This window comes from Chrysochloris asiatica, unplaced genomic scaffold (assembly GCF_000296735.1).
Source record: "Chrysochloris asiatica unplaced genomic scaffold, ChrAsi1.0 scaffold00156, whole genome shotgun sequence".
NCBI lineage: Eukaryota > Metazoa > Chordata > Mammalia > Afrosoricida > Chrysochloridae > Chrysochloris > Chrysochloris asiatica.
In genome coordinates, this window is record NW_006408674.1 from 5,679,775 (window position 1) to 5,693,617 (window position 13,843).

The following is a 13,843-nucleotide window of genomic DNA, read 5'->3' on the forward strand; positions in this document are numbered from 1 at the left end:
CAGAGAAAAAGAGGAAGACCCCCAACGAGATGGATTGGCCAAGTGGCAGCATCTATGGACTCAAGCGTGGCAACAGTAGTGAGGTTGGCCCAGGATTGGGCAGTGTTTCGTTCTGCTATGTGTAAGGTCACTATGGGTCAGTACCGACTCGATGGCAGCTAACAACAACAACAAAGGAGTCCTGGTGGGATGTTGTAGAATAAGAACTGGAGTACTAACCACAAGGTTGGTGGTTCAAACCCACCAGCTGCTCCTTGTTGGCGGGGTCATCATGAGTCAGAACCAACTCAACAGCACTTAACAGCAATGACAACTAATGACCCTGAGCACGTTTTCAAGAGTCCATGGTCACTTGGATGCCCCCTCTGGTGAAATGTCGACTCAGGTTCTGTGCCCATTTTATGATGGAATGTTTTTATAAATTGCCGAAGTTTTATTATTTGCGGGTTATTGGATACTTGTCAGATACAGATATCCCCTGCCTTTTGAAAAGTTCACTTTCTGCCTCTGCTTTTATAGAAAACCTACATTCATACCTGTTTTTTGCTAACGGAAATACATCTGAAGTGGATGTTTGCTTTTATGTAAAAGGACAAAAAGTGAAACTAGCATTCAGACTTTGCTTTGCAGCATGCTGCTAAAGAGGTCATAATACGTGTCCCTTTGGGCAGTGAGCATGGCATCGCCAAGTTCCTTCCCGGGAATGGCCCCAGCGACTCAGCCCCTAGCTGCGTGGCCGTGAACTCTGAGCAGTGGATGTGTGTACTGTTTTAGGGTTACGTGTTAAGTGATTTTTTGAGTCTCAGAACACTGAGAAATTTTTACCATATAAATGAATGGCAATTGCTTTTCCTCTTTTTACCATTTTGGCTTAAGAAAGGCTTCATAAGAATGCTCTCCTTTCAGACAGCAGGGGAAATTTGAGTGTATGGTTTTTGAAGATATTCTCTTAGTAGGTAGCTTGTCTTTTCACTTTTTTTGGTGAAAGTCTTTATTTATTCATTTTCTTCTTTATTTTTAAAAATTTTAACCTTTTACTGTGATCCGGGTAAAAGCTTAAAGAGCACACTGATTTTCTATTCAACAATCCATACACATTTTCATTTGTGACATTGACTACAATCCCCACAATTCAACAGTAGTCTCTCACCTTGTCCTTGTGTTAATCATTTCCAGTCATCTTTCCTTCCTATACCTTCCTGCAGTCTGAGCTTTAACCCTGGCTGAACAATGCCTTCTGGTCTCATATGTTTGGTTGTTCCAAGGGGTACCTACCTCCTTGGTGTTACTATTCACTTTATAGGTCTATTGTTTTTAGCTGAAAGTTGAGCCACTGGGATGAAGTTGGTTCCAGGCTTGAAGGGTGACTAAGAGCCATAGTCTTGGGGAAGAGGGGGTGTTCCACCAGTCTATCAAACCAGTAAGCCTGATCTTTTTTTTTTTAATGACTTTGAGTTTTGTTCCCTACATTTCTCCCACTCTATCCAGGTCCTTGTATTGTGATCTCTTTCACAGTGGTTGGTAGTGGTAGCTGGGCCTCCTCTAGTTCTTCTGGTTTCAGCGTCATGGAGACTGCGGTTCATGTGGCCCATTAGTCCTTTAGACTAATTGTTTCCTTGTGTCTTTTTCTTCACTTTTCTTTGTTCTGGACTGGGAGAGTAGCCCCATAGATGGACACTCACAGCTTATAAGGCCGTAGTTCCTACTCACCAGAGTAGGATGGAGAACATTTTTTTATGGACTATGTTATGCCAGTTGACATTGGTGTCCCCCCAAGACCATGATTCTGAGACCCCAGATCAGTGACTTATTCCCTGAAGAGAAAGATAGGAAGGCAGGGAAGGGTATTCCTCCACCAACTGCAATTAAAACGTCTCTAGCTGCAGACATCGAAAATCAATCCCTGTGTTCTTCACAATAGCTCCAAATAAAAAGGCATTAAGTCTTCCAACTACCATCCACTTTTATACCTATTTTAGCCTGCTCATTTGGGACTTCTTTCTACTTATTCTGCTCAACCTTCTTTTAAATGTGGTCCCCAAAGAGTATAAGTGAATGGATGAGAGGGTGATAGAGTGATTCCCTATTAAACCTTCTCAGAGTCTCATAATCCACATTCCATTGGACAGTCTCGGGGTGCTGAGTCCACCAGGGCAACCAAGGCAACAGTACTTGAGAGTATCAGAGACATAACGCAAGTAAACCACAAATAAACCTACATTTATAAGGGTGTCACTGACTAATCAATGTAAATTTATTTCTGAATTATTTAAGAATCATGAAAGAGAAACATCAGCTCTCGTGTTATAGAAGCAGCAGTAAGATACAGTACACAGGAACATCATTTGGATGATAGCAAGACCAAAGTACAATAGCAAATGAAAAATAATTTTTAACTTTAAATACAAAGGTACAGCGACTTAATAGGGGATTTTGTTAATAAGAAAAATATATGTCCCATGTCTTTATTACATACTGTACAAAATAAAATATTGCACCTTTAAGTCATATAATAAATATATACAAAGTATTTTACAAATGATCTTTCTTTTAACTTAAAAACTTTGAGTAATCACATGTGACTGATGACCGAAGACTCCTGGGCTGATACAACCTCATCACTTTCCTTCCTCCCTCCCTAACCAGCAAACCCTCTACGTACAGCAGTGCTCATCCCAGTGGTGGTGAGGCTGAAGCGAGAACCAGAGAGAAGATGGCACACAGCTTCAGGAAGCTCATCCACACACAAACCCAAAGCCACAATGCATCGTTCACTTACTACTGACCAGGGACTGAGTCCAGCACGACCTGCTTCAGGTTGCCAAGCAGGCTGCAGGCAGTATGTGCATAGGCATCTGAGACGGTGATTAAAGAAGTGTGCCCATTGATTTGGCAGCATATCAAGGAAAGATCCCTATAACCAAATCAGCTTCACAACTTGCAGTTGAATGCCAGTCCTAATTTACTTCAGCAGCGTTGACTCCAAACTGAACCTCCACCCTGACTCTATCACTGACGCCAATCCAACCCCAATCCAACCCTGACCTAACCTGGCCCTAACCCTCTAACTCAGTCCACTCTAGCCTCAGCCCTAACTTAACTTCCATTTTTATCTAACCCAATCTAAGCCCTAATCCTAAAATGACAGCTAACTCCAATCCCTTTCCCCCAAATCCTAAACCAAATCCTAAACTAATCTCTATTTAGTTACTAATCTCTAGCCTAACTCTAATTCACTTCAGATTTATAGGAAAATCAGCTCTAATTAAAACATTTATTGTAAACCATTATTTTTAACTGTCATGTCATATTTTCTTTCTTAAAATTTTTCTAAAATAATACTGTTTAGGAATACTATTTGATGCATAAATTAGGTCTGATAAGACTTTTTCTGTTTGTGTGCAAGACAATAGTGCTTAGAAAAAGTTCCATTCACAGCTCTTAAAAGAAAGCTTTGAATATTACTTTAAAATCAGTAGAAAAGGTTAACTTTCTCCTTTGATTTCCATTTGATCACAGATAGATTTCCATAGCTGTGAAAATGACTGTCACATGTACTCTATGTTTTCTTCCAAGGGTGCAAGAGCACCGACCAGATGCCACCTCCCTTATCCCTCCCACCCCATGAATCATTGGATCAGTGTGTATTAAGCAAGCCTGTTCAGAGAGATGGCCCATTTTTCATAGAAGCAACGGAACCAAGCTGCTATCAAATCAATTCTGACTCATGGCAACCCCATATGTGCCAGAGGAGAACTGTGCTCAGAAGGTTGCCAATGGCTGCGACCTTCCAGATGCAGACTGCCAGACCTTACTTCTGAAGCACCTTTTGGCTCATATATGAACGCTTAACTGAACCACTTAGTGCCAACATTTTAACAAGTACTGGCCAGTGTTCCCAAATAGTAAATGTTTTATAAACCTGTTGAGACCCTAAAACTGGAGAGTGAAGGAAGTCATGGTTTGCTGTGTTTCCCTAAGTCTCTGGGATGGATGACTGTGTGTCTGGTCTATAAACCCCAGGAAAGCAGCATCGTACGGTGATGCGCTCCATGGAGATGAGCACGATGAGGACCAAGCGCAGTGGCACGCGTGCCATGGTGTTACCGCGAGTCCTGGGATGCCTGGCTTCCAAGAGTTGGGGTGGGATGGCAGGGGGAAAATGTCACTTGACAAAAGTTTAACAGTGGTGTATTTACATCAAGTTCTGTTTGATCATGGATTCAGGAATCCTTAAAGAGAGACATGGTTTTGAACCAGCTACATGGGGGAGGAAAGAGCCTTCAGGTGTTTCTTTTATTTTCACAGCAGCGTCATGACCCCACGCAAGGTTTATCCTTCTTGACATGACCGGCAGCACCTTTGTTTGTAGAGGTCTATGGGACACAGATGAAGATGCTTTACAAACAAGCAGTAGTGAGTGGTGTCTGTGCAATGTCCTGCAAAGAAAAGAAAAAGGAAATCCAAAATGTAGCACATTAGACCCCAAAAAAGCCAAAGCCAAAGCAGCTGCCACTGAGCACATTCGGACTCAAGGCAATTCCATGTGTCAGGATAGAACTCTGCTCCACAGGGTTTCAAGGACTCTGATCCTTTAGCAGTCGATTGCCAGGTCATTCTTCTGTGGTACCTTTGGGTGGACTCGAACTACCGACTTTTAGGTTAGAAACTAAGCAATTCATAGACCCAGTTTTCCAAAGTCATTTGATTTTATAAAAAACTGTAAACTGAGATCACTGAGTGAGAAGAGACGAGTCAGAGTCCACTGGTCTCACTTCTCAGAGTGGCCAAGTGACTTTTCATGGCTCTAGAGAGACCTCATACTCCTGCCAGCCCACGCAGCCATTCTCCACATCCAGAGTAGCAGTGCTTAGCTTCAACCCCTTGGAAAACGTAGGCAAGCTATGCACCTGCTAGCTACAAATATATGCATGCACATTCAATTTTACATATAATCTTAGGACATTTGCATATCTATACAAGTCCACTCATAGAACCTCTGTGTTACAGAATGAGGCTACCAGGCAAAGGGAAATCTGAGAATGATGTCTCAGTGTATAAAAAAATTATTAAAATAAAATCTCCAGGCCTGAGTGCTGAGGATGCTGGATTCTAACATAGAACATTTCAAAAGGGATGAGCCTTGAAGAACTGGGCTCTCCTGGAGCTGGTATCTCCTCCCCTGAGCTAGAGATAAAACTTACAGCTGCTGTAGGAATTTGTGTTAGAGAAAACAAACTGTTGTTGTTGTTAAGTGCTGTTGAGTTGGTTCTGACCCACAGCAGCAGGGTTTCCATGTAGTGGTGGCAGGTTTGAACCACTGACCTTGCAGTTAGCAGTTCAGTCCTTTACAGTCCTTTAAACACTTCTTGTTGTTGTCATGTGCCATTGAGTCGGAACTAACTCATAGCGACCCCATACACAGCAGAATGAAACAATGTCCGATCCTGGGCCAACCTCACTACCGCTGCCACACTTGACACCATCAATGATGCCATGTGGCTGATCCATCTCGTTGGGGGTCTTCCTCTTTTTCTTTGACCCTCCATCTTACCCAGCATGATATCCTTCTCCAGCAACTGTTCCATCCTGACAATATGCCCCAAGTATGAGAGACGGAGCTTAGCGATCCTGGCCTCCAAGGAGCACTCTGGCTGCACTTCTTCCAAAATAGATCTATTGGTTCTTTTGGCAGTCCATGGCACTTTTTTTCCCCCACAAATCAAAACACCCCTGGTCCTTGGAAGTGGATCCTAGCTTGTACTTAACCTAATCTCTCTGCAGGCATCTGTGGTGTCTCCTCGTCATCAACTTTCTACTCTACTCTTCTCTTCTGTGAAGTGTGCTTATTGGCTGTGTCTCTCCAGGGCATGAACTGGATTTGGGGTCATAAGAAAGAGCTGCCAGTGCTTGTTAGCAAGACAACAACCAATGCCACAGACCTACTACTCATTCAACTTTGTTTGCTTTGGAGAACAAGGAGATGCGTTCACATCAAAGTAGCTCAGCACCTTATGCCCCAAATGACCACGCCCATTCTGAATGGCCCCTCACATGTGACACAGAGGACAGGCACCGTCACGTCAGGGTCTGGTCTGGACAAAGCACCTGGGGTGGGGGGCTGCTACCTGAGAGGGTACTTACTGTCACAGGAAGACCCCAGGCAGTGCCGCCAGGCAGTTGGCTTCTTCTGCCGCCCACAGTGCCTCTCATCCACAGGCGTGCAGCTCCTTTTGTGCACACAGTCCACCTTCCGCACCTGGAAGCCCCTGCCACAGGATGCTGAACAGGGTCTCCACGGGCCTGCGTGCCAGCACCCGTCACAGGCCCCCGATGAGCAGTTCCTCCTAAAGGTGGGTCAGCAATGAAATCACCAGAAAAAAGGAGAGGCAAGGTGTCACATCTTGCTGGTATGGAGCCTTTCATCCTACTCTAAATTGAGTCTACTAACAGGTTTTGCAGTTAGGGTCCTAGACACAGGATACTGATGTGCACTGGCCATGGTTGGCTCTTGGCAAAGCTGAAGTGCAATCGTGATCCTAGTAGTGAGGATTAGGTCATTAACTGTGACCCTTTAGCACTCACTGTTAACTGAAAGGCTGACAGTTGGAATCCACCAGGAGCTCTGTGAGAAAAAGACCCAGTGACCCGCTTCTGTAAAGATTCCCTAGGATCAAGTTGATCCCACTGGTAGCAACCTTGCACAGGCTCTGAGGCTGCAAAGCTTTCTGGGAGCAGACAGCCTCATCTTTCTTCTGCAGAGTGTCTGATGGGTTTCAACTGCTGACCTGTGGTTAGCAGTCCAGTGCTTAGCCTAAAGTGCCACCACGGTTCCTATCCAGTACAGATAATTGTTGTTTAGTGCTGTTGAGTTGGTTTTGACTCATATTGACCCTGTATAGGGTTTCTGAGGAGTGGCTGGTGGGTTTGAACTGCTACCTTGCAGTTTAAACTGACAGGAACCCTAGGGGGCCGTTCTACTCTGTTGATGGGGTCGCTGTGAGCAAAAGTCAAATTGACAGCACCTAATAACGTAGGAGATCTGGTAGCGTAGTGGTTACAAATCGGGCTGCTAATCTCACAGTTAGCAGTTCGAAACTACCAATTGTTCTGCGGGAGAAAGATGAGGATTTCTGCTCCTGTAAAGATTTACAGCTTCGGAAACCTTGTATAGGGTCACTACGAGTCAGAACCGACTCCACAGCACATAACCACAACAACAATCCTTCATGTGGAGTCCTGGTGTGGCTCTGTGGGTTAATATGCTGGACTTCAAGGTCAGTTTGAACCACAAAGTCAGCAGTTCAAGCTCATCAGCTACTCCTCAGAAACCCTATACAGTGTTGCTATGGGTCAGAACCAACTCTACGGCACATAACAACAACAACAACAACAACAACAAAAACTGCAAAAGAAACTCACAACAGCTCTTTGTACTAACAAACCATGAGGTAGTTAATAAAATAGCAGCATGTAAGAAAAGCACCAAGATATTAAAACCTTGAAACAGAAATAGTACAGAAAATGAGAGGTAACCCTTTTTCCCTCTTCTTGTGTTAAATGATGTTAAATTGGTTCCAACCCATAGCTACCCTGTTTATGGTTTCTAAGGAGTGGCTGGTGAGTTTAAACTGTCGACCTTGTGGTTCAAACTGACTTATGTAGTCCAGAGAATTAACCCACAATGCCATACTAGGACTGTGAAATTTTCTTCTACTACTTCTTCATAAAAGCTTCTTTCCTTCCAATCCATTTCTATATCTCTGTTCCAAAACTGCACTTAATCAGCTACTGTTATTATTATTAGGTGCCACTGAGTCTATTTTGACTCAGAGAGATCCATGTGACAGAGTAGAATGGACCCTTGGGTGCTGATTGGGTTCAAGAAAATGAAACAACTAAAGCATATAAAGTAGTCCTAGTGTGGAACCAACTCGACAGCACACAACAACAACAACAACAACAAAAGTGTAGCGCTGTAGGATAAGATCCGGACAGCTAACCACCAGGTTGGTGGTTTAAACCTACCAGCCACTTCATGGAAAACTTATACAGAGTCACTATGAATAGGGGCCAATTCTGTAATATTAAACAACAAAACATATAAAAAGTAACCTGAGAAGTATAAAATAGATATGACTTTTTTATCTATTAGATTAGCAGACATTTTTTTTAGACTAAAAATCTATAGACTATGGATGAAAAAGAGTGTGTAGGGGAAGACTCTCATACACTGTTGGTATAAGCATTTTGTTGGTAATTTGGTAGGTGGCGTGGCACTGTGGGTTAATGCGCCGGACTGCAAAGCCATTTGAACTGCAAGGTCAGCAGTTTAAGCTTACCAGAAGCTCCTTGGAAACCCTATACAGGGTCACTATGGGTCGGAACTGACTCGACGGCACTTAACAACCACAACAAGCATGCCTATTTTCTTAGTTTGTTATCTAAGAATTTACTCTATAATTTACCCCATGTGCATAAAGATATATGTATGTTCCAGGGTGTTTACAGCAGCATTTATTTGCAATGACAAAAAAAATAAATAAATAAAATAAATAATCAAATGCTCATCATTTTGAGAATGATGTAATATTAAATATAACAAATGAATACACTGAGTATGTATTAAAATGGAAAAAGTTTATAACGTTGTAAAAAGAAATATCAAGGTTCAGAAAAATATGTATGGTATGTTAAAAACACCTCATCTATGTACACATTTGTGTGGGCAAGGACAGCATCCTTAGTAAAGCGGAGGGTCAGCACAAAAGAGGAAGATCCCTCAGCGAGGTGGACTGACGCAGTGGCAGCAGCGATGGGCTCAAATGTAGCGAGAACTGGGAGGCTGGCACCGGGCCAGGAAGTGTTTCTTTCTGTTGTGTATAAGGTCATGGTACGGAGTCTACGGCACCTAACAACAACAACAACAACAAACGCATCTCTAGGATGCTTCATTTCAGTTTGTGTGTGAGATCTGTTTCTCAGCAACATAGGTTAGGTCACTAGATTTTTACTGAGACTCAGGGCAGCTGTTACAAACATTTTCCCTTTGAGGAGGATGTTTCCGACTTGACATCATGTGGTGGAGACTACGGAAATGTAAACCTTAATGGAGATTCACAGTGGAAACCAAGCTGTCAAGAGGATTCCATTTCTTCAGTAGGACTCAGGATGGGGATGAGGAAGAAATAGCCACGCACTGAGCATCTTCTACAACTCAGCTAACTAAAACTTCTCAACCATAAATTCAAATGGACGATAATAACCCATTTTGCAGATTCAAAAACTAACCTCAAAAGATTAGATAGCCTAATGGAGCTCTGGTAGTGTAGTGGTTATGAATCTGGCTGCAAACCACAAGGTCAGCAGTTCGAAACTACCAGCTGTTCCGCAGGAGAAAGATGAGGCGTTCTGGTCCCGCAACGATTTACAGCCTCGGAAACCCTGTACAGGGTCGCTATGAGTTGGAACTGACTCCATGGCACACAGACACACACACCAATGGCCCTCTGGTCAGGGTGACCTTGAGGCTCTGTTGGCTGGGATAGTGGAGGCACAAGACAGAAGGGGTCTGGTCTCTAAATGACTGCATGCAGCAAGGCTCTTCCATCCCTAACCCGTCTACTCGTTGTCTTCAGTACCATCAAGTCAGTTCTAACACATAGGGTTTCCAAGGAGCGGCTGGTGAGTTTGAACCATTGATCTTTTGGTTCAAACCGAGCTTGCGGTCTAATGCATCATTCCACAGCACCACACCAAGACTCTAACCCATCTACTAGCTTTTCCCATATTTAATCAAAACAGTTTATAAACAGAAGTATAAGGCAATTTAGACAAAACACTGGGAAGAGTTACTGTGTAGGCCTACACATATTAAAAATAAGCATTATTGTAATAGTATATATAAACATATTAAAAGCAATAAAAAATTTCATCAATAGTGTTGTTATTGTTAAGTGCTGTTGAGTTGGTTCTGACTCATAGAGACCCTGTATAGGGTTTTCGAGGAGTGGCTGATGAGCTTGAACTGCTGACCTTGTGGTTCAAACGGAACTTGCGGTCTAATGCATTACCCCACAGTGCCACACCAGGACTCCAACCCATCTACTAGTTGTTCCCATATTCAATTCAAAACAGTTTATAAACAGCGGTATAAGGCAATTTAGACAAAACACTGGGAAGATTTACTGTGTAGGTCGACACATATTAAAAATATTATTGTAATATACGTAAACATATTGAGGAGCTCTGGTAGTGTAGTGGTTATGAATCGGGCTGCGAACTGCAAGGTCAGCAGTTCGAAACTACCAGCCGTTCCGCAGGAGAAAGATGAGGCTTTCTGCTCCCGTAAAGATTTACAGCCTCGGAAACCCTGTACAGGGTCACTATGAGTCGGAACCAACTCCACATAACCAACCAACCAATCAAATGTAAACATATTAGAAGGCATAGGAAATTTCATTTCATCAGTAGTACATATGACTGACTACTTCAGCTGTCTAATACTGAGCGGGACGCCCTAAGAAAGCATAATATCACAGGATTTGTCAGACATGAGAGATGGTAAGAGTGTGAAGAAATCCCTTCTCCAGGCAGGTTTGGTCTCTGTTGGAGGCAGGCAGGACAGGACAGGCCAGTACCTCTTTCTGTCTTCACAGTGAGAGTCTGGTGCCACTGAGCCGTTGTGTTGTTGGCAAGCTGTGTGCTGCAAAGGCTGCACCCTCAAGGCATGGCCCATACAACGCCCTGGATACTGGAACAAAAACATAACATGGTGTCAAACCTGTGCAGTCGCGAACACTGTGTGCACATAATGCATGTATCAGTCCACACAGGATGGCCAAAGACCACTTACAGGGGAACCAGCTGTCCGCAATGCCTCACCCCCAGGGGAATTCAGGGAGGATCGCAGTACAGCCTGGGTACCAAACACCTCTCCCTCAGAGCCAGGAAGGACTTGAAAGGACTTACTTTTCCCTTTTCTGTCTTGTCGACTCCTGCTATGGCACTGTAGGATCAGCATTGGACTGCAAACCAAAAGGTTGGCAGTTCAAACCTACCATGTACTCCTTGGAAATCCTATATAGGGTCACCTATGAGTCAGAACTGGCTTGATGGCACTTAACAACAACAACAACATCTTGTAACTTAGACTGCTTCTGAGGAAAAGGAAAGAGGGCAGGACAAGTCTTGAGTTGACAGTTGTAAGTCTGGAAATGGGAGTGCCTGTGTGGTGCAAGCAGTTAAACAAAGGTTGGAGGTTCAACTCTGCCCAGAGGTGCCTTGGAAGAAAGACTTGGCGATCTACTTCTGAAAAATCAGCCAGAGAAAACTCTGTGGACCACAGTTATACTCGGATGCACCTGATTGCACCATGAATTGGAATGGACTCAGTGGCAGCTGGCTACTGGTTAAGTCCAATAATGACAATACTTAAAATCAGAAGTGACCAACAAATTTGGGTTTTCTTCTGTGAGCAAAAAAATGGAGGTTGGTGTGCTAAGGTGACTTCAATTACAGAAAAAATAAAATAAACTGATGATTAGCTTATAACTGTTAATATAGTCACTGTTTTAGCTAGCATTACTATAACAGAAATACCCCAAGTGGTAGCTTTAACAAGCAGGAATGTAGAGTTTATGAGGCCACAAGTCCAAACTGAGTGTGTTAGTTCTAGGGTAAGTTTCTCTCTGTGTCAGCTCAGGAGTTAGGGGAGGGGTCTGCTCTCAGATAATCGTCACGTGCAGTGGCATCTCTTCCTCCAGCTCTGATTCTCTCGTTTGTCTGCTTAATCACTTTCACATCTCAAATCAGATTGAATTATAATCCACCCTATCTTAATCCTGTCCCATTAACCGAGCAAAGACAATCCATTTCCAAATGGTATTCCAACCACAGGCACAGAGGCTAAGATTTACAACATATACTTTTAGGGACACAGTTCAATCCATGACAATCACTATCAAATAGTGGGTACCAAACAAAACTTTTTCTTATGTGTTTTTAGTGTTATGCTTGAAAATGGTCTTTTTCTATATTACAGGTGTGTTGGATTATTTTTATATGTAGATCTTAAGTCAAGTGAGATTTATTTTGTATGTGTGTGTGCTTTGAGCTTGGGCTCTGAATTTATGTACTTTTCTTGCATTAGTTAACTGATTTCTCTCATGGCATTCTTCCCCCCATGTAACTGTGTTACCAAAAAGAAATAAATGAAATAACTATGTTATTGAGAAATAACACACCTGCCATATGATCCACCCATTTGAAGTGTACTGTTCAATGATTTTTAGTATATTCACAAAGTTTTTCAGCCATCATCACAATCAAGTTTGTTGTTTTTGTTGTTAAGCACAGTCGAGTTGGTTCTGATTCATAGCAACCCTGTATACAGTGTCCCAGGAGCGACAGGTGAGACTGAACCACCAACCTTGCAATTCAAACCGATCTTAGGGTCCAATGCATTATCCGACAGCGCCACACCAGGACTCCACAATCAATTCAGAACATATGATATGATAACTCACCACCCATTGCCACTGAGGTGACCTGGCTCTTAGCAGCCCTATAGGATGAGGAGAACTGTTCCATAGGGTCCCAAAGCTGTCAATCTTTACAGGACAAGACGGCCTCGTCTTTTTCCTGAGGAGTGGCTCGTGGGGGACACACTCTTCTCCCAAAACTTCTGTATTCTTCATCAGGCCCTCCCCATGCCTCCTATTCTGCTCCTCCCAGTCCTAGAAGTCACGAATCTACTTTCTCTAATAATCTAATGTTGTTGTTGTTGTTGTTGTGAAGTGCCATAGAGTCAGTTCCATCCCATAGTGACCCAGTACAGGGTTTCCAAGTAGCAGCTGGTGAGCTTGAACTATTGAAGACATTTCATACAAATAGATGCATACCAGACAGACTGTTGTTGTTACACACCATTGAGTTGGTTCCAACTCATAGTGACCCTGTATAGGGTTTCTGAGGAGTAGCTGGTGGGTTTGAACTGCCAACCTTGTGGTTCGAAGGCCAGTGCTGATCCTACAGTAACCAGCAGATATATTATATTGAGCTTATTATATTGAGCTTTACTTTATTGTACTTTGCAGATAATATGTTTTTTTTTTTTCAGGCCAGAATTCACTAAATTTTATTCATTTGATCAGTGTTTACTAAACATTCATTTAACTGTGACTCCATACATAGCTGAATCCAAATCATTTGAGGTACTTGATAAAAATGCCCATTTCTATACCCCATTCCTAAAATCACTGATTTAGATGCAGGGGACAGATAATATGTTTTTAAAAATTATTTGTACAAATTGAAATTTCATGGCAACAGGTCTTCAGGGCCATTTTTTCTCACAGCATGCATTCACTTTGTGCATTGGGTCACATTAATGGTAATTCTCACAATATCTTAAACTTTTCCATAATGCTACCACACATTTAACAGTCTATGGGACAGCATAAACCTAACTTTTATATGTACTGGGTATCCAAAAAAGTCATGTGACTCATTTTGCTGTGGTGGTCTGCATCTGAGCCTGCAATATCTCCAAGGTATGTCTGTACAAGTGCTTTTTGTAACTAGCCTCTCTCACTCAGCAGAACGTTTTTCAGGTTCATTCACACTGTAACAAGTATCACTGCTTCACTTCTTTTTTATGGCCAAATAATATTTCATTATAAGCGGAGTGGTTACGAATCGGGCTGCGAACCGCAAGGTCAGCAGTTCGAAACAAGGTCAGCCGTTCTGCAGGAGAAAGATGAGGCTTTCTGCTCCCGTAAAGATTTACAGCCTTGGAAACCCTGTACAGGGTCGCTATGAGTCGGAACCGACTCCACGGCAC

The 13,843-nt window shown here is 42.9% G+C and overlaps 1 protein-coding gene across 1 annotated transcript in view; it reads right to left on the bottom strand.

The window, feature by feature from the left end:
• Nucleotides 1-4,332: 4,332 nt before the first annotated feature.
• The window catches only part of ADAMTSL3 (ADAMTS-like 3), a 465,021-nt gene continuing 455,510 nt past the window's right edge, over nucleotides 4,333-13,843 (bottom strand). The window contains exons 28-30 of the mRNA XM_006870947.1: nucleotides 10,642-10,753; nucleotides 6,145-6,360; nucleotides 4,333-4,439 (exon numbers count right to left, since the gene is read on the bottom strand). Coding sequence (XP_006871009.1) covers nucleotides 4,333-4,439; nucleotides 6,145-6,360; nucleotides 10,642-10,753 — 435 coding nt within the window. The remainder of the gene's footprint in view (nucleotides 4,440-6,144; nucleotides 6,361-10,641; nucleotides 10,754-13,843) is intronic.